The sequence below is a fragment of the Bos mutus genome, chromosome 3 (assembly GCF_027580195.1).
Source record: "Bos mutus isolate GX-2022 chromosome 3, NWIPB_WYAK_1.1, whole genome shotgun sequence".
Classification (NCBI taxonomy): domain Eukaryota; kingdom Metazoa; phylum Chordata; class Mammalia; order Artiodactyla; family Bovidae; genus Bos; species Bos mutus.
Genome location: NC_091619.1, coordinates 115141706 through 115168293, shown reverse-complemented (window position 1 = coordinate 115168293; position 26588 = coordinate 115141706). Strand labels below are relative to the sequence as shown.

The following is a 26588-nucleotide window of genomic DNA, read 5'->3' as shown; positions in this document are numbered from 1 at the left end:
AGGAAGCACCTTCCCACCTCAGAAAAGCCCTGGGAGGGCTCCCCTCCTCCCATCCTTCCACCTACCGCTTCTCCACCAAGAATAAGCACAGGTCTCAGATAGGGGGCCACATCTTATCTTCATACTATCTACTCCTCTTCTTAAAGACCAGGGTAGAAAGATTTGTCCTTACGATGAGTCATTGCTTTCCAAAGCCATCAATGGATCCTTGTAAAGAAACTGTATTTCTCCCCAGCAGAAATGTTTAATCTGGGGGCTGTATTCCTGATTTGGAAATAAATATGGCTGTGACCGATAGTCACAAATAGAGCAAGGAAAATCTGTAACTCTCTATGATCATTTACAGCTGGGAAATTAGCTTCCAAGTCCTAGAAACAGGCAAAAGTATGAAGCACATGTAACAGGAGACTACACCAAACACACAGAATTCTTCATCTGCTCGACCGTGTATTAGTACCTGACCTACAGTGAATGTATGAGGTGTGGAAGAGTCTCTGGTGAGGCTCTGGGTGTTTCATTTGCTGAAGATGACAGGGCAAGGCAGCAGGGGGCTGTCCTGTGGACTGTCCAGGACGGGCTCATTTTCCTGGAGGGACCTGAGGTTTTACTCAAAGCAGCACAGCTTTTTCTTGCCCAAGGACAGGTCCTTGAAGTTCTTTTTTTTTTGAAGTTTATTTCTTTTAAAGCTCCTTTATGATCAAATATATTTAACTTATATGCAGAGTACATCATGTGAAATGCCAGGCTAAATGAAGCACAAGCTGGAATCAAGGTTGCTGGGAGAAACATCAATAACCTCAGATATGCAGATGACACCACCCTTATGGCAGAAAGAGAAGAACTAAAGAGCCTCTCGATGAAGGTGAAAGAGGAGAGTGAAAAGGCTGTCTTAAAACTCAACATTCAGAAAACTAAGAACATGGCATCCAGTCCCATCACTTCATGGCACATAGATGGGGAAACAATGGAAACAGTGACAGACTTTTTTTGGGGGGATTCCAGAATCACTGCAGATGGTGACTGCAGCCATGAAATTAAAAGATGCTTGCTCCTTGGAAGAAAACTATGACGAACCTAGAGAGCGTTCTAAAAAGCAGACATTACTTTGCTGACAAAGATCGGTCTAGTTAAGGCTATGGTATTTCCAGTAGTCCTGTATGGATGTGAGAATTGGACTATATAGAAAGCTGAGTGCTGAAGAGTTGATGCTTTTGAACTCTGGTGTTGGAGAAGACTCTTGAGAGTCCCGTGGACTGTAAGGAGATCCAACCAGTCCATCCTACAGGAAATCAGTCCTGAATATTCATTGGAAGGACTGATGCTGAAGCTGAAACTCCAATCCTTTGGCCACCTGACATGAAGAACTAACTCACCGGAAAAGATCCTGACGCTGGGAAAGATTAAGGGCAAGAGGAGAAGGGGACAACAGAGGATAAGATGGTTGGATGGCATCACTGACTCGATGGACATGAGTTTGAGCAAGCTCCAGGAGTTGGTGATGGACAGGGAAGCCTGGTGTGCTACAGTCCATGGGGTTGCAAAGAGTCAGACACGACTGAGCGACTGAACTGAAATGATGATCAAAAAGTCAAAACTCAAAGGAACAACTAATTGTGAAAAGCCTAAAGGTTGGTGACTACATGCTCCTTCATCCAAACCAGGACACCTGGGAGTGAAGCAGAGCGGAGTGTGGGGCGGCCAGGCCCCCAGGGAAGCATAACCCGATGGAGGAGACCACAGGGAACGGAGCTGGAGCTGGCTTGTGCTGCCCCCGAGGCAGTGGGGACGCTCTCCTCTCCCCTCCCTCTGCTCTCTCCCCACCTGTTCCCCCAACCTCCCCATGGGTCACTCCAAAGCACCCTCAGTTCTTAACTCACTGTTCTTCCGACTCACAAAAGTGCCAAAGAAGAGAGGGGTTCAGTAATTCCCTTGTGTTATCCTTAATGTTATCTTTAAAACCAGCAGACAGAGGAATTAAAAACAATTTGGAATTTTGGTCAATATACTTACAGTAAACAAAGAGTTTAATCCCCAAACAACATCCTGAAATGAGAAGAAAGAAAAAAACAAGTTTCAGGTGAGAGTGGTCTCCAAGAGATGAACCAGTTAAGTCAGCATATTATGAAGGTTAGTTTTTTCAAAGTTGCTTTAAAAGGCAGGCCCTAGACAGTGAATCAGCAAAGAACCACGGGGAAGCAGAGCCTGCACGCCGGTCCAGTCCCCTCAGGCCCACCTCGCCACCCAGGGACAGCAGCCAGTGCGGCAGGTCCACGACCAGCCGCTGCCTGCTTCCGTGACCTCGGCGCAGACTGAGGCCTGTGAGCGGTTCCAGTGAGGACGGCGTTTATTGTCCATACCTGACTGAGCCAAGGTGCCATGTGTGAAAATGTTATGGGAGACAGAGGCAGAGAGATAGCATGTGCACTATGCCAGGCAGCCCAGAGCCTCAGATGGGCCAATGTGCTGCCTGCGGCCCTTCAGGTTAAGAGGAGGGGGATGGTCACCACGAAAACGGCCTTGCTCAGAAGGCCACATCTCTGCACTGAAGCGAAGGCTGGGAACACCACTGCCCCCAGACCCAGTCTGAGGCGAGTGCTCCTCTGGGCAGGACAGACCCCATGGCAGACAGGCAGGGGCACGACACCGTGGAGCCACTTCACTACTCAAAGATGGAGGAAGTCAGGGGCTGCTTGCCACTCACTGAACACTGGGCAAAAGCCGGGATGCTTCTGATAAGGGTCAGTGAAGACAGTCAGGGGGCCCGGGGGCAGCAGCATGAGAGCCCAGAGACGATGCACAGCCCATGGCGCCACATGGGCGCCCAGGACACACCCCCCGAAGCCCACTCGAGCCACGCTGGCAAAACACCTGGGGCCGGTTCCTGAGTCCCTGTGGCTCCCCGATCACCCCCCGCCCCAGAGAGGCGCCCCCTCCAGCACACCTGGCCACGTCCACCACCCCTCCTCTGGCCGAGGTGACTCAGAGCAGATACGGGACCCCCAGCCTCCCCCTCCTCTGTCCCCACCCACTGCCGGCAAGCCTGCACTGAGTTAGGGGAGACCACTGTGCAAGCCTGGGGAACAGCGGGACAAGCAGGGACAGCAAAGCATTGCAGCGCCCGTGGCAAAGGGCAGAGAGGACCTGATGCCCCTTCAACCTGCTCAGGGAACGGGGGTGGTGGAGCCCCAGGAGGGCCGGCAGGCGCTGAGGGCAGCAGGAACGGGGAGGGTGGCCAGCCGTGTGGATGGGACAGTGTGCACACTGCTGTCCTCCCGGGAGACTCCTCCCAGACGGGGAGGCCCCAGGCAGAGGCCCACACTTCACCTTCAGCGTCCTTGTGGGGGCCCAGCCGGTGCCGTCGATCGAGTGTTCTCTCAGTAAGCTGAAACAGACGGAAAAGCGGAGTGGTGAGTGAGGAGCGGCCAACAGGCCCACCAGCCGCAGGTGCGCAGCTGGGCGCAGCGGCACCGAGCGGCTCCTGTCTGCCGGGCCCTTCTTTTCTCTGTGGTTTGCAGTCTTCTTATGGCTGAAGGACCAGGCAAAGGTGTACAGATCCACACGCCCTCCAGTGGACAGGAGCCTGTGCACACAGGCACGCGTATACGCACACGCACACGCACACACACGCTCTGCTGTCTGCCAGCCTGAGAAGTGGCGAGCAGCCTCCCCTTGCTTCCACGTGCTCGTCTCCCATCGCCATGGAGACCAAGCAGCCCCAGACGCGTTCTGCCCACAGTGTGCCTCCTCCTGTGAATCCCCTACTTGGAGCCAAAGCTCATTTTTCCAGTGGAGGAGGGGGGCCCCATCTTTTTCCTATCAATTGAAAGGACTGTTTACATACAAGGGGTGCAATCCTGCTGATACTTTCTCTTTCAAATTGTGTGTTTTTAATTTTAACGTGGCTAAATCTATTAACTATGGTTTCTAGGTTTTGCAGCAGGCGACCATCTGTTAAATTCCTATTATATTTTGTTAATAATCTGATTTCTCAGAAGATGGCAGAAGTGACCAGAGAAACACCCTCTCTGGACCCACTCTGACTGGAGGAGGGGAGACAAGACACTTAGGATCCGAAACTGAAGATCACAGATTTCTAAAGTTTCAACACTTAAAGGGCAGATAGTTAAAAGGGAAGATGCCTTTTTAAAAAAATACACTCTTATAAAATGTATTTTTCACTATCAAAAGCCAAAGTGGATGTGAAAGTGGGTATCCTCATGCCTGCAGGGAGGGCGGTTAGTTTGCACATGGCCTTTCATAGGTGCTGGCATTCTCTGCAGGGAGAAGAGGGTGGGAGGACAGGACCCAGAGGCAGGGCCTGAGGATGAGATCACAGCAAGGGAGCACACAGCACGCTGGAGACATGCCCCACATGGAGCAGCCGGGCTCCCCGGGTCACACGGCCACCAGGGTTGGGCGAGGACGCCAGCACCACAGCCCTGCAAGCTGACCTCACTGCCCTGCCAGAGAACGTGCAGGACACAAGACAAGACACAGCCCACAGGCTAAACTGACTTGAAAACCACCTCCACCCCCACCCTACACAACCTCTCTGGTTCTCTACATTAGTGACCAGCAAGCTCTAGAAGCAGGAAATGGCTGGTTCCCAGCCATCTGCCCCTGGAAGGGCAGGGCCCCGGGCACCACGGATAAAAGGCTCCAGGCATACGCTCCTGCGCATATCGTTTTGGTAAAGAGGATGCTGAGGGAACTGCCTGGCAGTCCAGTGGTTAGGACTCCGCACTTTCACTGCCAGGGCCTGGGACTGATCCTGGCCAGGGAACTAAGATCCCATAAGCCACATGCATGCAGCCAAAAACAGTAGAAAAGAAAAACCACAAGAAAGGACACTTAAATGTAAGTGGGCGGTCTTCTGAAGCCTGCCATCCGCATTATCCTCCCACTGTGAATTCCATTAATCATAGTTTCCCCTTTTATCTAAAATCAGCCACGTGGCAGGAGTGTGCCTCATTAAAATAAGAGGGGATGGGGTAAAGGTCCTTAGAGGGGCCGTCCTAGGTGGATTGCAGAGGCCAGGCTGGGATGGGGGAGCCGAGAGACCGCTCCAAGGCCTCCCAACTCCAGGCCCAGCCTCAGAGTGTCCTCTCAGGGGAAGTAACAGGTGGGAAGCCCAGCCTCAGAGTGTCCTCTCGGGGGAGGTGACCCCTGGGAAGCCCAGCTTCAGGCAGCACTCAGAGCACAGGAGATGGAAGCGGACAGAACTCACCTGAGACATATCTCACCAGTCTCGGTGATGTTGGGGTGCCAGATCCTGGTCAAGCATTTCACTTTGGGAGGCTGCAACACAGAAGGAAGAGATCACAGGCGCTCCAGAGCCTTCTGTGTCCCCCATCCAGCGCCGTTTTACCGCGCACTCCCGGATCGTCAGGCAGCGGCCCCAGACCCTATAGCAGTGTCTGCACACTGTATGCAGTGCTGGTCTCGCTGGGGGCGGCTGCTGTCCCTGCACAGGACCCCTCCGCACCCTGGGGCTGACAGCAGATGGTGCTGGCCGCCAGGCTCCCGCCCCCTGCCCCTCCCTGGGCTCCGGCTATGGGGGAGCAGCCGCAGAGGCCTGGGGAAGGAGCTCTGTACCCCCAGACCCTGCTGTGAACCAGGAGCCCCTAGACTCCTTCGCACTGCGTGGCTGAGCGGCTGAAGCGCTGCTCCCCACAGCAGCGCTGGCACCCTCTGTGGGTGTTTCTGAAGACACTACTGTCATTTTCCATGTCTAGATGCAAGTCCTTGTCCACTAATACTTAGGGAGAGAGAACGAAAAGGATCATGTGGGAATAAGACACATCAACATCACTTAGCATGGAGCGTGTTTGGGTAACGTTCTTTTAATCTTACTCTATTTTAAAACCGATCACACTCATCTAAAAAAAAAGGCAAAAACAAAAAGGAAAGATACTAATATGTGTGTAGACAGAGATATAGCACTCTACCTGGAATAATTTCTATTAATATCTGATGCGTATTCTGGAGCCTCTTTTCGAGGCCATGCACACAGGTGTCTGTGGTGCACAGTCGTTTTTCTTTCTAGAAGTAGGGAGACGTGCTGTACATTTTCCACATTTATTCTTGTCTCCGATGCCTTTGGGCGTCCATGCATTCCATGGCACAAACACTAGCATTTAGCAAGCCCAGAAGCTTAGGTTCTTCCCACTTCTACTACAAAACCGCTAAATCAATGCTATCTTCACTCACACTGGAATGAAATACTTCACTGGGATAAGACCAGGAACTGGGCGGGGGGTTCTGGCCAGAGCGCTACTGCGGAGTCAGTGCCAAGCGCCCTCGCCTCCAGGGAGGTCGCACGCCCACCCCTGACTCCAGTGGGTAGCCCCTTCCCCAGGCCCAGTCCACTGCAAGGTCACCTTGGTTTGAGGAGCATGACAGTCGTCTCTCAGAATCTCACCAGACAGGTCATCTCACAGATACAAAATTTTTGTAATTTTTATCTCTGAGACCAAATCTAGAGAATATGTCACCATCCAAATCTTCTGTATTTTTTCTAGTACTCTAATATTGTCACCTTTTGAATCCGTATAAAACAAACATTTTTAAACACTTTTTTCCATACCATCATTAAATTTTCTTCCTGATTTCAAAGCCACATGACGTCAACAGATTCCCCTGAATGATTAGTCCAACCAAGTAGAGGTGGGTATGTGAGGATTACAAAATTTAGGATCAGTGGGAGCTGAAATCAATCTGAATATTCTCTAACTTGCTCTTCTGCAGGTAAATAGGAATGCATTTGACAGAACAAATACTAGCAGAGCCTGCACTCTCAGCAAGGCCTTCAGGCTCAAGAGGAAGGTCAGCCCTGCTGGCACTGCGCATGTGGTAAATCTACTGAACACAGTACCTGCAGGGCAGACTGCATCACTGACTCAGTGTCTGAGGGACTGAAGGCCTCTTCCCTGCTCTGAAGCCCCGACGCACTGCCACCTGCCTGGTGTCCCTGCAGCTCCAAGTGTGGGGCCGCACCTGCCCTCACCCCTCACCCCTCCCACAGCTGGAGGGTGTCGATGGCCCTCTCTACAGCAGTGCCCCAGAGAGACAGCAGTGCCCCAGAGAGACAGCAGACCTCTGCACCACAACTGGGGACCTGATTCTGACACACACTTTTCACACTTTTTCACTTTTCAATAGTCTGTTAACTACTCTCACAGACCCCTACCACCTCCAAAACCAGACTAACAAGATGCACTCAGCTCCAGCTCCTACCTCAGGGGCTGGCATCACTAGCCATCCTGTCACACAGCTCAGGGTGTGTACATGACAAAGGCCAACTGCAAATCAATGGGGACACGGGCGCTTCAAGGGTTAACTATTCAGAAAAGTACAGTCAGATGCTCGCTGAGAGCTTCACATAACATAAACAACACAGACCTCTAAGAGCACTAGAATAAACAGATGAGCTACCTCGGGGTCCGAAGGCCTGTTACAAGCATTCCACAACATGAAAAATTCAAGAAGGAAAAGTAGATTTGGCTACACCTTAAAACAAAAAGCCACAAGCTTTTACAGAACAACAACAAAAAGACAAATGAAAACACGAAAATGTTTATGACACAGCTAAGTAAACTAAAAAAAAAGTTTCATATAATATCTATATAGGAATGCTTACAATAAGAAAAACAAACACAACAGAAAAAAAGGGGGGGGCTAAGCATATAATAATAGCCCATAAAAGACATAAACAGTTAATAAGTAGGAAAAAAAATTAGCATCCTATTTAAGAAACGAAAATGCAAATAGCATTTAGATATTATTTATTTCTTTCCAAAAGAGCAAAAAGAAAAAAAATAATGAAAACATCCCATGTTGGTCAAGGTTTAGGAAAAACAATTTTCACACACTGATGGTGGAGATGCCAAATGGAAATTCTCTGGAAGGTAACTGAATCATATTGATTAAAAAGCCTTAAAATCAGCATCAACAACTCAATACCTGTAATCACACTTCTAAGAATTTATCCAAAGGCAGCAGCAGCAGGCATGCGTGTGCTGCTGTCCAGGACCTGCGTCACAGCACTGCTTATTCCAGGGGTCAGCAAACTACAACCCATGGACCAAATAAGCCCGAGCTTGATTTCAAGTGGTTTATGACCTAAGTACAGCCTTTATATTTTTAAAGGGTGTTTTTTTTTTTAAAAAAAAAAAAGAATATATGACAGAGACCATATATAGTCCACAAGCCCTAAAATATTTACTGTTTGGCCCTTTACGAAAGTTTGGCTCATATTATCAAACACTGGTCACCCAGTGATCAACCATAAAAGGTTAGTTTAAAACCATGATACATCACACAATTAAGTGCTCCTACTAAGGATGATATAATTATATACTAACTGACAAGAGAACATACATTCTTATGATCTGATGATGTATTATGCTGCTGCTGCTGCTGCTGTGACTCTAGGACTCCATGGACTGTAGCCCACCAGGGTCCTCTGTCCATGGGATTTCCCAGGCAACAATACTGGAGTGGGTTGCCATCACCTTCTCCAGGGGATCTTCACTACCCAAGGAGCGAACGTGCATCTCCTGCATTGGCAAGTGGACGCTTTACGGCCGAGCCACCAGGGAAGCCCGTATTGTACTATACTGTAATATTAAAAACCCCAAGCCATCAAGCTGTGTGTAGCATGATGGCACTTGTATGTATGGTTAGATATCGTGCATAACATCCATCAGAAAGTTAGTGATGATCATCTCTGATGCTGGAGAGAGACAACAGATGACTAATATTCTATTTGTGCACAGTGATTTTTTTCTCAATTTTCCATGGAGTATAATAAATTACCCTAAAAAGAAGAGGGGCCTGTGGGCATTCAGGTGGTACCTCCTGCTCTCCTTCTGGAAATGTGGCAGGACTGCCCTTCCTGACCCCTTTAGGACTGCTCGCGATCATGTTGCTTGATGTGGTTTTATCACATAACCTCACTTCCAGGAAGAGAGAAAAGCCACATTCCTATCTCCTGCTTCAGCACGCGGATTCCTCCCACAGCTCAGGTGACACGCCAGGGGAGCGCGTGAGGGCCCAGCGTGTGAGACCGCAGCCAAGCTGCTATCTGCTCCCAGGCCTCCTCCTGCTCTGCGCGTCCCCACACTCTGGGGCATCACCATCACCGCATCACCACCCTGGCTTGTCACCGTTTCTGGGTCCAGAGGCTGAGCTTCTTCAAGGCCACCTGACTTCTCACCTCCAGCCCACAAGGCCTGACCCAGAACCCAGAACATTTTAGGAGCTCATTAAATGTCACTCCACTTTCAGCCAACTTCTAGGGCTGAGAGAAACTGTGAAGCAGCTGGAGATTGTGACATAAAGTTCAGGGATCAAAGGACAAAGAACCAAAGGAAATATCTGCATTTTAGCTGCTGGGGCAGAGGGCTTAAGGGGGCTGGGCGGGGGGTGAGGGGATATCAAATAGGTGTTTTCTTTTTAAAAAAGTTTATTCTAAAATAATGATTTATTGATGCTTAACTGATTAAAAAAGCTTCATTCACAATCTTAAAAACTGACCTTGACTGCAGGAACCATAAGCGTAAGGGGTTTTAAAGAAAAAAAGCCCTTATAAAGTACAGAAATCCTATAAACTGTGATGTAAAAGCAAATGAGTTCTGAGAAAGCTCCACAAAGCCCTTTCAGGCTGACTTGCTGAAAACCGGCTGTCTCTCCTCACTCCAGTGAAACGTGAATTCCTCAAAGTCTGGAATGTCTGCTCTCAGAATCGCTACTCCACATGCCTGGAACCTCTGTATTTTCAAATGCTGGTTTATTTTCCACACCACAAATTTTTTGGGGGCAGAGAACGTACCAACCACTGAACAAATGTGAGCCACATGCTTGGTGTGGCCACCTATGCACAGCAGTGGAAATACTGTGAGATCAAGGCACCCCCAGACTCCTCCTTTGGGGAGCAGACAGTCCAGTGAAGAGAGACAGTGAGGAGAACTAGACAAAGATGGACTACTAACAAGGGGACAGCACCACCTCTGTACCTACGAAGCACACCACCTCACGTCTCCAGGGACTGGGCCGCCCTCTTCACCCTGCTGTGAGCTCACGGCTCTGGCTGGCCCCTGCCTACAGAGGCAGACAAAGCACGCAGAGGCCCTCCCGGCAGCAGGGTGGGGTCTGGATACACCCGGACGGCCTGGCCTCTCAGTACTTTCTGGCTGGAGAACACGGGTTTTGTTCCCAATGAAAGAGGACTAACCCTGTCACTTAGAAATTTTCCAAAGGAGGCAGAAACTAAAATAGAAAAATGTGAGATAAGCCACCAGTACTAGAGGGAATGTGTCTTTGAGGCTCAATGGTTTTCTATTTGCTACTTATTTCATTTCTGACTTCATTTCTTAAAGAAGTCACAGGGACAGGGGAGTATGACCAACACTTCTGACTACAAAGCGCCACCAGGTGTGCTGGGAAGGGCACACGTTAGGAAGGCGGGCAGCTCTTGACAAGAATCGGCTTTGGCAATGGAGACACTGAGACCAGCAAGGCCCCCTAGGTAAGTTCTTACCTTTCCTTTCTGAGCCTTAACTTCCTGATGGGTAAACACAGGAATACTGAGGTCACCCAAACGACTGGAGTGTGACCTAAGCAAAATGAGTGGAAGTGCCTGACACGTGGAAGCCCGAAACACGCCTCTGTTCCTCCCTTCCTGTCCTGACTCTCTGCTCTCTCCTTACACTGGGAAGAAGACACTCTCCCACCAAATGATGTCTGACGCACACCTACAGCAGTTCTTAGCTTCGAGGCTTGTTTGGAAAGTTCACCAGCTTATGATAAACCCTATGATCTATCCTCCTCCCCTGAAATTCCCTGCTTTTCTGAACATGGTATCGCAAACCTACGACCTTTACCTCTCTTCACAGAGAGGGCGCATGTCCAGGAAGCCAGAGCCTGGAGTTTTAAGTACTGCATGTCTGGTTGTTTCCAGAAACCATCAAAATAGCCCCACATTCGAAACATGTGCCTGTAAACCAAGTTCTCACACTGCTCCTGCCTGAGGAGGTGCAGGTTCCCCTGTCAGTGACCAGGGCAACAGGAAGTCTCAGTGGGCAGCTGGATGGGTGGGTCAACAAAGGCCTGGAAGGCGTATCTTCCTATCTTTGTGTAACATTTAAATTTCCTTTTTCTTTTTCTTAGATTGCCAACTCTTCCACATCCTCCAAAAGGGCTTTGAACACAGTAGCCCAGAAGAGATCAACTTCCATACAGAAAAGTTTTGGCTTTAAATAGACAAGTGTTAGAGCCACTGAACTAGACAGCCAGGGTCGGGGCTCGGGGGTGGGGAGGAAGCACAGGAGGAGGGGGACAACCCCACTTGTTAGAGAGGAGGGAGCTGTCACTGAGGGGAGCAAGGGCCCGAGCGGTGCCAACTCCCTCAGCCTCAGACTCACAGGAGACTGAATTTTACCATCAGATTTTTCTTTCCTGCTCAACAGGCCTAGAGAATGTGAAGAAACATGGCGGGAAGTAGACACATCAATATGCAAAATATATAAATCGGTAGAGCTGGCCCCGTGCCAGCCCGGGGGCGCAGAGCCTGGGCGGGTGCACCATGCCCTCTCCTTGCCCCTGCTCGGGGGGCGTGGGGTTGTTCGGAGCCCTCACAGATTTCTCACTGCTGTAGTGAAAACACCCCCCAAAACCTCACATCTGGGTTTTCTCACTTCACTATTTCCTGATTCCAAGTCTTCTTCAAGTTGACCTGGTCAACCTGCCCTGTACAAAGGCTGCCGGCTCTCATTTCCACAGCTGTCAGTACAGCAGGAGACACGTCTCGTCACCCAGAACCCCTGCCTCAGCTGTGCTTGAGCCGACCCAATTCTAGCTCTCCTCAGACCCTTAACTGGCCCTGACCACTTTCCAAACACGACCTTCTCTCTTCCTTCTCTGAGTTCTCCAGTTTCCTATTGTTGACTGATGATCATTGTCTGCTACTTACTACTTTCAGCACTTTATGATTGATTTTCTACCCTTTCTCTCACTTTCCTACGTGGTCAGCACATCCTAAAAACAAAGGCAAAACGTAACCGCACCGGGCACAGCTACTCCTGGAGGGTCCTTGAAGGATCCGACATGTTTACAGGGGTGTAAACAAACACTCATAGTTTAAAACCATGGGTTTTTTCCTTCTCCAAAAATCTAAAACATGTTTTATACGCTTCTCAAATTTTGGTGTTATACAATAAACAAACATACAGTTTTAAATAAAATGTTCTTTCCCCCAGTGTCAGAATTTAACAAGATTTGCATGAAATACACGGGCAGATCCCTGTAAACGTGTGGTCTCAGGACAGTAATTCCAGCCTCAGTAGAGCTGCACCCGGCACAGACTGCCCGGCACACAGTACCTGCGAATGTGCACTGAGAATGAACCTCTCTACTAAAACTCTAAATACTGCTGGTGAGGGGCATTAACCGCACAAGTGCCGGCCATTCCATGCTCAGTCCCAGGACCGGGTGGGCCGCATGTGGACACGATGCTGGGGAGGGGACCACCAGGCCCCATGATAGCCAGCCGCCACGCGAAGGGGGAACATGACTCAAGCGCAGGCTACTCACCACCATGTTGTATGCGTCAGGAACTTCAGTTTCAAACTGAAATTTTCCACCCTGGTAGTAACCCTCATCTATCAAAAAACACAAAACAGAACAAAGAAATCCTTTAAATTAAAAAAAAAAGTAAACAAAAGGCAAGCACTATGTTAGGATATGGCATATACAGAGTTTAAATTAATAGTTTAAAATTAATAGTTTAAAAAGAGGACCGTCAGGCTCCTTTGTTACTGCAAGCTCGCCCCTGAGCTGATGGTACTGGTGGGCCCGCTCTCCTCCTGGTGGGCAGCGCCCTCGGGAAAGGGGAGGCATCTTCTGGGAGCCTGGTTCCCCTCCTCCTCCGCCCCTGAAGCAGCCTAGCCCTAACCGTAGTGCTCGGGGCCCCCCTCAAGCCTCCGGCACATCTCATGACAGGCTGCTGTCCTGCCTCAGCTCTTGGTCGTCTGTCTGCTGCTCATCTCCCCGTGAGAAGTCAGTTCCAAGGGGCAGGCAGGCGGATGGCCCTGTCACCTCCCACCTCCCTTTCACGACCTTTCTCCTGCTCAAAAGAGAAGGCACACTGCTCATCCAGCCTCTCCCTGGGGTATGCTGTACCAGGGGTGATGCATGCCCACAGCGGAGCACCCTGAATCCAGGCCCAGTGTGGGCTTGTGCTTTTCTCCATCTCACACCCACTTCTGTTCGGGGCACAGCACAGCACTACAGATAAGATGTCACGGTTCACGTTGGAATGTCTTGAATTAAGACACACTGTGGAGCCTGATGGCAGGGATGGTTATATTTCATTTAGTCACTTCAATCTTAAGACTGCTGTAAAGGAAAAAGCATCACCCCTGTGAGGAGCAGCAGGCAAAGAGGGCGCCAAGGAGCACAGAGAGGCACCCTCCTCCACATGGTGATCAGCTCCACACCACACCTCTCCACTAGGAACTGAACTTGGAAGTGGGATGGCTGTCAGATGCAAACCTTCAAGTTTATAAAAAGTTAAGGCCTCACCCGAGACAGAGTGGTTTGACAGAACTGGTTCTGTCTATTGATGCAGATATTTCTTATAAATTGAATGAGCTAAATCTGCATTCACGAGCTTTCGTAAGGCCCACGTGTTTAATATTGTAAGGGTATGATAATACTGTAAGGGTATGATAAAATTAGTATCAATTTTCTCAGTGCTACCTAGTACTTCATGTACAATGAGAGGCTGTCAAGGGAAGAAGGACAGGTATGATGAGCGGTCAGCGAGCTGGTGTCAGGAAACTGGTTTGGGGCAGCCTCGGAAAACGTGACACAAAGGGACCCGAGTGACCAGGTCTGTAAAGCCATTTCCAACCAGCTGGTTTTCAGCTCTTTGCCATCAACACAACACAAGGAGCCTAACCTCAGCTGACGACTTATCAAACCCCTTATATGATTTTTGGCTCCTGACTCTGAAGCCCAGTGACACAGCGACAGTGACAACAAACGCCTCCCACGCCTGCCTACTTATTCACACCAAGTTTCCAGCGGCTACACCCAGAAAGACAAAAGGAAGGAAGAAAACTGACACTGAGTGAACCCTTCTTTCTAGCATTAAGTGATTCTGTTCACAAACACCTAACTGAATCAGAGGAAAATGCTAACAGTAACCTCGACATTCTCAGATATGTTTCAGATAAACTGCTATTTGGTTTAATAACCATCAAAGCTTGCAACATATTGTTTAAAGTCATTATTTATCCTACAACATTTGAGGAGTGCCTACTATGTGTCAGGTACTGTTCTAGACAAGGGTTGACACACCAGTAAGAGACCTTCCTAGCCTCGTGAAGCTTATATTCCAGAGGAAGGGAGACAAAGTAAATAAGTAAATCATACACTAGAAAGTGAAAAAGAGCTAAGGGGCTAGGAGGTGGGAGGAACTGCAGTTCTAATAGGACCTGAAAGTGAAGGCTTAAAGGAGGGGGAAGGAAAGCAGGGGGAGACCCTGAGAGGGCCTGATGCATCCCAGGGACTTGGCAGAGGCCAGAAGGCGAGGCAGGAGGAGGAGCTGAGGCGGGAGGGGCAGCAGGCCCGCTGCAGACCACGGTTAAGCACACCGGCTTTCATTCAGAGCGAGGCTGCAGGGGGGCTTGGGCAGAGGAGGGGCAGCAGCACAGAACAGTCCAGGTGAGACTGTGCTAGTGAAGACCAGGTGAGAGCCGCTGAAGCAGAGGTCCCGTGAGAGTGACACCACCAGGATCTGTGGACAGAGGAGGGTGGGCGGGCAAGGGAGGAGCCAAAGTGCCGGATCTCTGAGTGTGACGGAGAAGGGCAGAGCTGCCACCTCAGAGACAGACAGCCTGTGGAGGGCACAGCTGTGAGATTTAACATCGGATGTGAGATCCATCTGAGATTGCATGTCCACAACCAAGTGGAGACATTGATGGGAGTGCTGGGGAGAAGTTGGGGCTACAGGAGCATGGTTGGGAGCTGTGCACGGAAGCATCCAGACTTCATGAGCTGGAGAGGTCCTCAGGGACCCGACTATGGTGGGCCAAGGACAGGACGAAGCCCTGAGGGGCCTTCTGCTTAGAGGGGTCAGAAGGCAGGACAAGAAGGGCAGTAGTGGCAATGGAGGAAAACCAGGATCGAGGAGCTGGACAGACAAAACAGTCAGTCACGAGGCCAGGCTCAACACCCGAGGGCCTTAACGTTATAGAGCTTCTTAAATAACCGAATTTAATAGTTACGAAAGAGGATGACAGGATGAAAAAATTCTTATAGGCAGAAAAATGTTTACTTCGGGATAAAATTCTGTGTGTGTGTGCTTAGTCACTCAGTCCTATCGGACTCTCTGTGACCCCACTGACTGCAACTCGCCAGGCTCCTCTGTCCGTGGGATTCTCCAGGCCAGAATACTGGAGTGGGTCGCCATTTCCTTCTCCAGGGGATCTTCCTACCCCAGGGATCGAACCCAGGTCTCCTGCGCTGCAGGCAGTTTCTTTACCATCTGAGCTACCAGGGAAGCCCAAAATTCTGTGAGACAAGAGAAATAAAACTATAGTGCATGGAGAAAAAGTAGCAATGAACATCTCCCAACGATTAAAGTAGAGCTTGTTCATTTGTTTTTTAAATGCATGATGGTAGGTATATCCATGGTATTTAGACTCCACTGGAAATATTTTAAAGAGTAACACAAGACTTTCCCCCCTCTTTAAATGTCAATATTTACAGCACACTGGAATCACATGCTATGCAAATTTTAAACTCGAAAGAAAAACACAATCCCTGCCAAGATGAGCCTGCAGATAGGAGGTCGGCAATCTCTCTGTGAAGGGCCAGGCGCTGCGAACTTTGGGTAGAAATAGAGAAGATCCACAGTGAAGCACACAGAGAAAAGTAAACAGAACCGTGTTGCCCACAGTTCATACGCAGAGGGTATATATAGGCAAGATATTACCATTCATATACATAATTGGAGTCCCATAAACTGCTTATGGATAAAATAAAGAAATGTTGGTCAGTTATTTCTAAATTTGATGAAAACTGTTAAGTCACAGATCCAAAAAGATCAATAAACCCCAAGTGAGATAAACAGGGAAAAAAATCCCATCAAAGCACACCATAATAAAACTGTCAAAAACTGCGACAAAGAGACAATGCACACCACAGAAAGTGAAACAAAGAATCACACTAACTTCTCACAAGAGGAGAAAGAGCAAGTCAGAAGGCAGAGGAACGGCATCCTTACAATGCTGGCACTGTCAACTTAAGAAGTCAACATTCAGCAAAGCTGGCGGAATTCATCATCAGCAAATCTGCATTACCAAAAAAAAAAATCAAGGGGGTTCTTCAGGCAGAAGGAAAATAACAGATGGGAACTCAGAACTACAAAAGGAATGAAAGCTGTAAGTGGTAAATATGTCAATAAATATATAAAGAAAATATAATTATCTAAAACAAAGGTAATTACATTTGTTATAACCCAGAATTCACTGTTAAGTAAACGTGATTATTAAATAAAGGTCTGAATGGGGAAGTGGAAATTCACTATTAACCTGGCTAAACTTCCACCTTAAAAAATAGAAAAAGAAGAGCAAATTAAACTGTACAAAGGACATATGAGCAGAAAACTAAAAAATATTAGAAGAGAATCAATGAAACCAAACACTGGTTCCTTGAAGAGACCAATGAAATTGATAACCTCCAGCTAGCTGGATCAAGAAAACAGAAATTTTCAACGCCAGGAATTAAGGAAGGTATATCAATACACTCTATAGAATGTAAAGGGGTCAGAAGATATTAAGAGCAAACTTACATCAATAAATTCAAAATGCAGATGATATGAACAAATTCTTTGAAGGATACAAATCACCAAAGCTCACCCAAAAATAAGAAATCCAAGTAATTCATACCTATTATCAGATCAGATCAGATCAGTCACTCAGTCGTGTCCGACTCTGCGACCCCATGAATCGCAGCACGCCAGGCCTCCCTGTCCATCACCAACTCCCAGAGTTCACTGAGACTCACGTCCATCGAGTCAGTGATGCCATCCAGCCATCTCATCCTCTGTCGTCCCCTTCTCCTCCTGCCCCCAATCCATCCCAGCATCAGAGTCTTTTCAAGTGAGTCAACTCTTCGCATGAGCTATATATTCATACTTAAATTCCTACCACACACAAAAAATCAACAAAATGGTAGACGTAGGTGGTTTTACTGGTGAATTCTATCATTTAATAAAGGATTAATAGTAACTTAACATAAAACTCTTCCAGGAAACAGAAAGGAACACTTCCCCATTCATTCCAGGAAGAATAAGGAGGGGAAGGAAAGAAACTAGAGCCTTATCTTGCACCACATGCAAAAATTCACTCAAAATGGCTCACAGACCTGACTTTAAAACCCAAAGCTATAAAACCTTTTTTTTTTTTTTTTTTTTAAAAAAAAGGGGAAACCTGCATTTCTTAGACAAAGATTTCTTAGGACACAAAAAGCATTGTGTTTGCACTGTTGCTGTAATAAATTAGTAAATAAATTATTATAAACTCAGCAGCTTAAACAATAAAAACTTATTATCTTTTGTAGGTCAGAAGTCTGAAACCAGTCCCAGCGGCTAAGGGATGGCAGGGCTGCAGCTCTTTCTGTGGCTCGAGGAAAAATCCACTTTCTTCATGCCCCAGCTTTAGGCAGCCACCTGCGCTCCTTGGCCCAGGGCCCCTTCCTCCACCTTCACAGTCACTGAAGGCCGGTGGCAGTTAATACTACAGACAACAGCGTGGGTGTGTAAGTGAGAGAAGCCATGTGCAAAATGCTACATCTTGGTTGGGGCAATTTATGTGACTTTCTGGAAAAGACAAACAGCAGGGCAGAAATCAGATCAAAGATTGCCAGGGGGTGGGGAGAGGAAGCTCACTAACAAGGGGCCCGAGTTCTGAGCTGATGGACACACTCTCCGTGCATTTCAATTGTGCTGGTGCTTGTACAACCATTATGTAGTTGTCATAATGCAGAGAATGCTACACCTAAGAATGGCGAATTTACTGTCTGTAAAGTTATGCTTCACTGAACATGATTTTTGAAAAAGACAAAGCTTGCTACATGACAGGCACTATTAGGTGGTACAGGAAAATGAAAGTGTGCTGGCAATTTTTACAAGGCCAGAAAGCTTAACATTTAAACAGCGTGTCCTCTTAAAAAACATTTTATATACAATAACCATCAGAATCTATGTTTAACTATGGTAATAATGGCTTTTAAAACAGTATGTCAGACATTTTATTCATACTCCTGGAAGTGTGAGCATCCCAAGACAGAATCTGCCTCAGAGTTTTACGTGCAAGGCAGAGGGCAGAAATCTGTGAGCACAGTGGATACCAGACAACACATCCCCTGCTCAGCAGGATCTAAGCAAAGACAAGGAGGAGGGCAGGGAACGTTTCCCTAACAAAAGTTAGCTGGTGCCAAGGGAGGTAACTGGTTGTCTTGAGCGCTGACACCACATTTCTACTATATATGAAAGGAGAATAACTGCCACTGCATTTCCAGGGTTATTTGAAAGAAAAGACGCCATCAGGAAAAAAGTCTCTTCCTCTTCAAATTTTTCTCCTTGCAATGGTTCCCAGAAAGCTAAAAATCAACCTAGAAAGAACCAGGGAAGAGGGTACACATTCTGAGTGTCTGAAACCTTGACGGAGTGACGGTAAACTGCACTCCAGCTACCAGGGGACCAGGGTGGTGGTCAAGCCAGAGGTCTGCTTCAGTGCTCTCATCCATTTTCATGTCTTTAAACATGCTCATGATCATGTAAATGTTGCTCCAAAATGTTCATGTGTGGGACCAAACCTATGCCTCAGGCTTACTAACCATACTTCTCTGCTGGGAAATTGGGCTCTTACTTTATTTCACATTTAGAAGCTTTTCCTTCTGGAACTCCAAAGCTGCGAAACAAAGCTAAGAATAACTAAGAACCAAACATCACGGGGTAATAGATAATTTAAATTTCACGACTCAGTATAGGGTGCACTTTTATTATCAAGCTCATCAGTTAGGGAGCTTTTTATAAATTATATGTTCAAATTAAGAAAACATGACTAATCTGATAATCAACACATTTTAAACACATTTAGATGAATATATACCTAAATATACAAGATTTACAATATAACTACGTAATTCCCTAATCAGAACTTTTATCATATGTAACAATTTTAAAAAAAGGATATTATTCACCATTAAAAAAAAAAAAAAACTCCCACATATCTAATAAAAAACATATAGCCAGAGGATGAGATTGTTGGATGGCATCACCGTCTCGATGGACATGAGTCTGAGCAAGCTCTGGGAGTTGGTGATGGACAGGCAAGCCTTGTGTGCTACAGTCCACGGGGTCACAAAGAGTCGGACACAACTGAGTAACTGAACTGAACTGAACTGAACCCAGGTACATAAATCTCGCAACTCAATAATGAGACAAGCAATCCAATTTTTAAATGGGTAAAATATTTGAACAAAGGAGACATAAACAGAGCAAACAAGCTCAGGAAAAGATGCTCAATATCTTTGATCATTAGGAAAATGCAAACCAAAGTCATAATGAGATACACACACACTGGAATGGCTAAAATTGAAAAAAGTGATACTACTAGCTGTTGGCAAGAATGTGGGTTAACTGGAATTCTCATTCATTGCTAGCAGGAATGCAATGGACTTTCTTTTTGGAAAACAGTATGCCAGTATTTCATAAAGCTAGACTTATTCTTATCATCACTAATTATTAGAGACATGCAAATCAAAACTACAATGAGGTGTCACCTCACACCAGTCAGTATGGCCATCATCAAAAAAATCTACCAACAATAAATTCTGGAGAGGATGTGGAGAAAAGGGGACTGTTGGTGGGAGTAACTGTAACTGTAAACTGTAAACTGTTGGAGAAAAGGGGACTGTTGGTGGGAGTAACTGTAAACTGATACAGCCATTATGGAAAACAGTATGGAGATTCCTTACAAAACTAGGAATAAATCTATCATATGACCCAGCAACCCCACTACTGGGCATATACTCTGAGGAAAACCATAACTGAAAAAGACACATGCACCCCAATGTCCACAGCAGCACTGTTTACAATAGCCAGGACATGGAAGCAACCTAGATGTCCACTGACAGATGAGCAGATACAGAAGCTGTGGTACACATATACAATGGAGTACTATTCAGCCATAAAATGAATGAATCTGAGTTCTAGTGAGGTGGAGGAACCTAGGGCCTGTTATACAGAGTGCAGTCAGTCAGAAAGAGAAAAACAAATACAATATATTGATGCACATGTATGGAATCTAGAAAAATACTATCAATGAACCTATTTTCAGGAAAGATGCAGATGCAGAGACTGGACTCGTGGACGCGGTGGGGGAGGAGAGAGCGGGACAAACAGGGAAAGCAGCACCAGCGTGTACACACTGAGGGGTGAGACGGGCGCAGGTGAGAAGGTGCCGTGTAGCACAGGCGGCCCCGGCTGCGATCCGTGATGACCCGGAGGCGTGGGGGAGGCAGGGGAGGCAAGTATAATTATGGCGATTTGCACTGTTGAATGGTAGAAACCAACACAACATTGTCAAAATTAAAAAAAAACCCACTGCAAATGAAGTCCTGCACACAAAGGTTTACAGCAGCTTTTACGCATGATGGCCCCAAAGTGGAAACAGCACAAAGGTTCATCAATAACCTGGTATAAATACTGGTATACACACATACGACAGAGTAAACCCATCAGTAAAAAGACACAAAATACAACACAGGTGAAACTCAAAAGCGTTATGCCAAGTAAAATAATGTAACTTATCTCATCAACATTGCTTTTAAAGAACTTTTAAAAATCAATCTACATTTCCACCTTAAGAAGACAGAAAAAGAAAAGCAATTTAAACCCAAAGTGTAAGGAAGGAAATAATAAAGAGCAGAAATCAATAAAATGGATAGATAACTCAGAAAAACAAATGCTTGCTCTTTCCAAAAAAATAAACTGGATAAACCACAAGCTAACATGATCAAGGGAAAAAACAGAAGGTCCAAATAAACCAACATCAGGAATAAAAATAGGGATGTCAGGACAGATCCCACAGATACCAGCAGGCTAATAAGAAAATATTCTGAACAAATTGGGATGGTGTGAAAACGCCAAGAGCAGTCTTGCTCATAATAGCCAAAAGCTGGAAAGAATTAAAATGCCCATCAATATGAAAATAATTATATTCATCATATTCATATAACAAATACTGCTATCCACAACAACACATATGAATTTAAAAACATGTTAACAAGGAAGAAGCCAGAGACTAAGAGTACATAGTATGATTCCATTTAAATGAAATTCAAGAACTCAAGGAATTTAAGGACTACAATAAGAGAAATCAGAAAGCAATTGTGGGTAGGTAGCAGGGGGTGAGGAATTGACTGCAAAGAGGAAGAAAGAACTTCGGGAATGCTACAAAATCTTTACAAGGATTATGGTTAAACCAGGGTACGTGTCCATTTTGCAAAACTAATTATGTTCTGCAGTTCAAATTAGCACACTTTATTGTTAATAATTTTATACTTCAGTAAAATTTATTTAAAAAGTAAAACTTGAAATAAAAACTGTCTATGGTCGCCTCTGCCTACAACTCACCACACCACAATGGGAGCAGGCTGGGGGGGCCTCCACAGGTCAGCAGGCCCAGTTTTTCAAACCACCCCTCTGACTTCCCAGACAGCACCAGCGGGTATTTCAGCCGGTCTTTAGATTTTTGCTGTGTTTCATTTCCCTTTCTAGCATTGTTTCTTGTTTTGTGAGTTAATGTGGAGATTTTTTTTCTTCCAAATTTGTTTTTTTTTCTTTTCTTCCATCACCTAATTACATTTCCATCTTTTTTCTGAAGAGTGCATTTATTCCCAAGCATGAGGGATATTCCAAAAAGAAACTATAAAAATTGTACCAAGTACAAACAGAGACTATCTTGCCAAGAGCCAGAAGAAGAAGAGATCTGAGCTTCAAGTGCAGATGCAACTCTTGCCCCCGACCACCTAAATATCCAGATCCTGTACGTTATTTAGTTTTCATCCCCAAGATTACTGGCCAAAATGAGCCAGTTTCAAAACCACCTGTTCCATACACTGTTAAAACACTGTCACTCCTCGGGCCTATCTCTATATAGTTTCTCTTCAATACTAAAGACAGCATGACTCCAGAAAGTTTTTATAAAAAACCAGCATACTGGGTAAGCTTTTGGGGTTGGCAGATGTCTGTGATGCTTCTCTAAATAATCCAGGGCAAGAGAAACAGCAGCTTCCTGCCCCAGTGACACCACAAAACACGAGCACACCACATAACTCCACGTGCGCACGTCCACAGATTCGAACACTCAAGTACCAGCAATTACAGGCACCGAAACACAAGCTACTTTTTTACCTGATGGAACAGTGAACACAAAAACTGTAACAGTTGTGCTACAGTTCCAAGAATAAGAAGAACATCAAAGATGGTGTCAGAGACAGAACCTTAGTGAGAACGTTCACGTCATTCAGTAAAAACATTCAGTTGAAAAAAAAAGAAAAAAAAAAGAAACACTTATCCAGAGGTTGGACTCTCGACACATGTAAGAGAGCAACAAGCCTGGGAAAGCAAACAAGGTCTCTGAAGAGCTGAGAACCACAAAGCCCAAGCTTTGGCAGAATAGCAGAATCCATGAGAGCCACTGAAAATGCTTAAAAAGGCAGAGAGAAGAAGATATTTTTACTGCAAACACACAAGAGTGAGACTACTTAGTAGACAGAGAACCAATCTTAATCACTACAGTCATTTCTGAAAATACCCTGCAGTGCTTAGCAGTAACAGTGATGCTCATAATGGTGCCCTCTGGTCGCCAGGAAACAGAGTGTGCTCAGGACCTCTCGCTAAACACAGCAAACCTGCCACATCTTTGTGAAGGCAGCCAAAGGATGGTTAGAGCCTCCTGATTTCACAGGTAAAAGTCCTCTCTGGAGGTCAGGCCCACCTCTGATGACAGTGTCCTGGTGCTAGGATCTCTACCCTGGTGCTCGCTCAACTTAGAAAATGGAGATGTAGCAGACTGAACTTATGGATGCGTTCCAGAGCCGCCTGTGGGAGCAGCACATAGATTACGTGAGGTTTTAAAGATTCAAGCACATTTGAAAGCAGGGTTTCTCCTGTTGCCACACATCACCTCCCATCCTACCTGTAGGCAGACAACTCGAGGGCTTATTTGCGGGCTCATTATCACCCACTGAAACTCTGCATTCTCCTTCACTGTTTAATTAGCTAGTGACTCATGATTCCCAGTTTCCCACTTGCTTTCTACCTCCCAAGTAAAACACCGCCCTCTACCTCCTCCACAGCACTCCTTCCCCTCGCTTAATTCTCTCTGCCCTGCTCTCTCCTATCCCCAGCCAGCCCGCCACAGCACAATGCCCTGTCAACATGAACTCTGGTGGGCTGCAATGCTGGCAGCTGTACTCCCCCAACTGCACCGTAACTAGGAAAGACCCACACCCTCTCTCCAGCTGCTCAGTATGACCAAGGAGAAATATCTGCCAGCTTGGACACCTATCAGTGCTAACAAGGACAGCTGGTTATCTGCTTGTTTCCTCTGCTAGACCTGGGCTGAAGTGCTTCACACACATTATCTACTTAATCCTCACAAGTGTCCCAGGAGATAGGTTCTATTTGATCCCTGCTCTGCAGCTGGGTGGGCTGCAGCTGAGAGAGGTTACTGAGCAATTTGGGCATGGCCACGCTGCTGCAAGTGGGCAGAACAGGATCTGAACGCAGTCACGGCCTCGGAGCCCTCACTCTGCACTCCGCGTCAGCAGCCTCCACGGTTATTCCCTCGTGCTGTTAAAGTCTGCACCAGTTCCTGGAGCACATGCCACACGCCTCACATCACCTCATGATGCTTTATCTGACCACACGGCACGCATCTCCTCTGCATCTGGAATGGTCACTGCTGTTATAACTTACAAAAAGTTAGAGGACAAATCAAACCAACGATTATACACTTGGAAAATCTTTAGAATTTGCTGTCTGAAAATCACTTTAACATTTACACACGTAAGAATATTACCTGGGGTGACAGTTAGCTGAAAGCAATGAAGCTTGTTTGGATCAGGAAAATGCACTTTACACGTACCTGCAAAAGAAACAGCTCGTCAGGAAGGCTAGCGACAGTCCTTAAGTTGAGGCGAACCTCGAAATACATGGAAAGTTTAACGCTGCTGAGGCGCTGACAGGCTAAACCAGTAGATTTCCTCTGTTTGGTAATAATCGTGCCAATGTGCTCAAATTGCAAACCAGTGATACTTGTCATGTGTTTTCCTCCTTACAGGTTTTAATTAGTTAATTCCAAATTGACCATGTTATCTTTCATCCTTTAAATGGTTCCTAAAAACAGAGCTCTTTCCATTAATATCAAGACTGGTGCTACTTTACTTTGCGAAGTCACACCTCAGGGAGATTAATGTATGTGGGTAAAGGCGAGCTAAACATAGAAAAACCAGGAAAAGAGCCCAGGCCACACACTGGTCTGTACCCACCACAGCACACAGAAGTTACAAAGAACCGTGCCAGCTAAGGAAGCACACACCCAGGCCACGGCATTCTTTTATCTTTCCCTAACATCCTCACAAGGAGAAGGCAGTGGCACCCCACTCCAGTACTCTTGCCTGGAAAATCCCATGGGCAGAGGAGCCTGGTAGGCTGCAGTCCCTGGGGGCGCTAGGAGTCGGACACAACTGAGCGACTTCACTTTCACTTTTCACTTTCATACACTGGAGAAGGAAATGGCAACCCACTCCAGTGTTCTTGCCTGGAGAATCCCAGGGACGGGGGAGCCTGATGGGCTGCCATCTATGGGGTCACACAGAGTCAGACACGACTGAAGCAACTTAGCAGAGCAGCAGCAACATCCTCACAACCCAACCGGTAACTCCACTTGGTTTGCTGGTAGAATGAGGCTCAGCTGACTCAGATGGTGACACTCGGCCCACGTGAGCCGCCCCAGAAGGGTCTGGATTAGGAGATCCCACGGAGAGACCCCTGGAGAGCGCTGCTGCGGTGGGGCGGACAAGGTAAGGTGGCCACAGCTGACATCTGCCGCCTTCAAACAAATGACACACGAGAAGAGCAAATACCCAAGAGACTAAATAAAGACAGAAGACGGAGGGGATATAGGTAAAAATTGTATTTTATAAGCCTGGAAAATATGCTAAATTCCTTGAGTCATCTACTGACAATTTCTTACAAGTCCTTCTGAAAATATCTGCCTAGTTTCACACGGTATGAATTTTTATCCAAAAGAGAAAGATTCTACTTTAGCCTGGGACACAGCCTTAGAGACCATCTGGTCCGACATCATCGATTGTGAAAGATGACACAAAGGCCCAGAGAGGTTCAGTGAGGTTATCAAACAGAAGGGAGTTGAGCTCCCAAAATAAAACTAGTTTACGCCTCATTTCATCACGCCATGAACATGCCGGATATGACATGCAGCAGGGCAGAACTGTGTATGCGGTTTTTGGACCAATCCTTCAGAAAAATCAACGCAGAGTGAAAGGTGACTTAGTCTAGAAAAGCAGGACAGGGTCTCAGAGATCACATTGCCATTTTCTTTGTTTTTGAAACAAAGAAACCAGGGACTGAAGAATTCAAGGTTTTCATCCAAGACACACATTTGAAAAGTGCATAGTAGTTTAAATGGGTTTTGTTTTTCCTAATTTAACTTGAAAAGATAAATGCCATTTTTCTAGTGAAATATATGTAACAAAAACATAAGACAAGGGTGTGGGAAATGCTTCATTAATTAATAGAGTTGGCACCATCCATTTGTCTTTAATGCTTCATATTCTCATTTAATAAAGGGACAGATATGGACATCAATTCCTCTAACAGAGACTGACCCACCAAGAATAAAGAAATCATCAAGATGGGTTAAAAAAAACAAAAACAGTAAAACTCCTAAAAAGAACCAAACCTTTTTAAAGCTAGAGAGACGTCTAAGCTCCTACAACAGCAGCGAAACGTTAAAGTCAGGTTTTGTTTTAGTTCAGTGTAGGGGCTTTATTAAATGGAGAAGGGAATGATGGCAAACCATCAACTACTGAAACTCCAGAATTAAGCCTTTTCTCTGTCTGTAGACATAGGCTAAGACTTTCATATATTTTCATCTAATTGAAAGAAACGTTTTTTTATTTTTTGCAAACAGAGAAACCTCTATAAACTTGCAGGTACAGAGTTCCAAACTAGTTCTGAATAATTTCTAAGCAGCATTGCTCTATGGCAAGTTATTTTGTTTGCCTTAATATTTTAGAAAGATTGAATCAGACAAGAAAGATCTGCTCTTTCACGGCTTCTTGTTTCCTCTTTAGAATGAGCTATGTACCTGTGGAAAGCCTGGCTGTCTGTATAAACTGATTTATATTGCATCCACTAAGACTGGGAAAGCAGGCAGGAAGACGGACAGAAGCATGCAGCATGTAGTTTGTTTAATCTGACA

General features: G+C 46.3%; 1 protein-coding gene across 4 annotated transcripts in view; it reads right to left on the bottom strand.

The window, feature by feature from the left end:
* UBE2F (ubiquitin conjugating enzyme E2 F (putative)) overlaps window positions 1–26588 on the bottom strand; it is a 45823-nt gene that overhangs the window by 3275 nt on the left and 15960 nt on the right. For 2 of the 4 annotated variants that reach the window (XM_070368598.1, XM_070368599.1), the window contains 5 exons: window positions 24162–24227; window positions 12592–12659; window positions 5228–5298; window positions 3325–3382; window positions 2011–2043 (listed from right to left, as the gene is read on the bottom strand). In XM_070368598.1, coding sequence (XP_070224699.1) covers window positions 2011–2043; window positions 3325–3382; window positions 5228–5298; window positions 12592–12659; window positions 24162–24227 — 296 coding nt within the window. The remainder of the gene's footprint in view (window positions 1–2010; window positions 2044–3324; window positions 3383–5227; window positions 5299–12591; window positions 12660–24161; window positions 24228–26588) is intronic. The other 2 variants (XM_070368600.1, XM_070368601.1) reach the window with 1 other exon arrangement.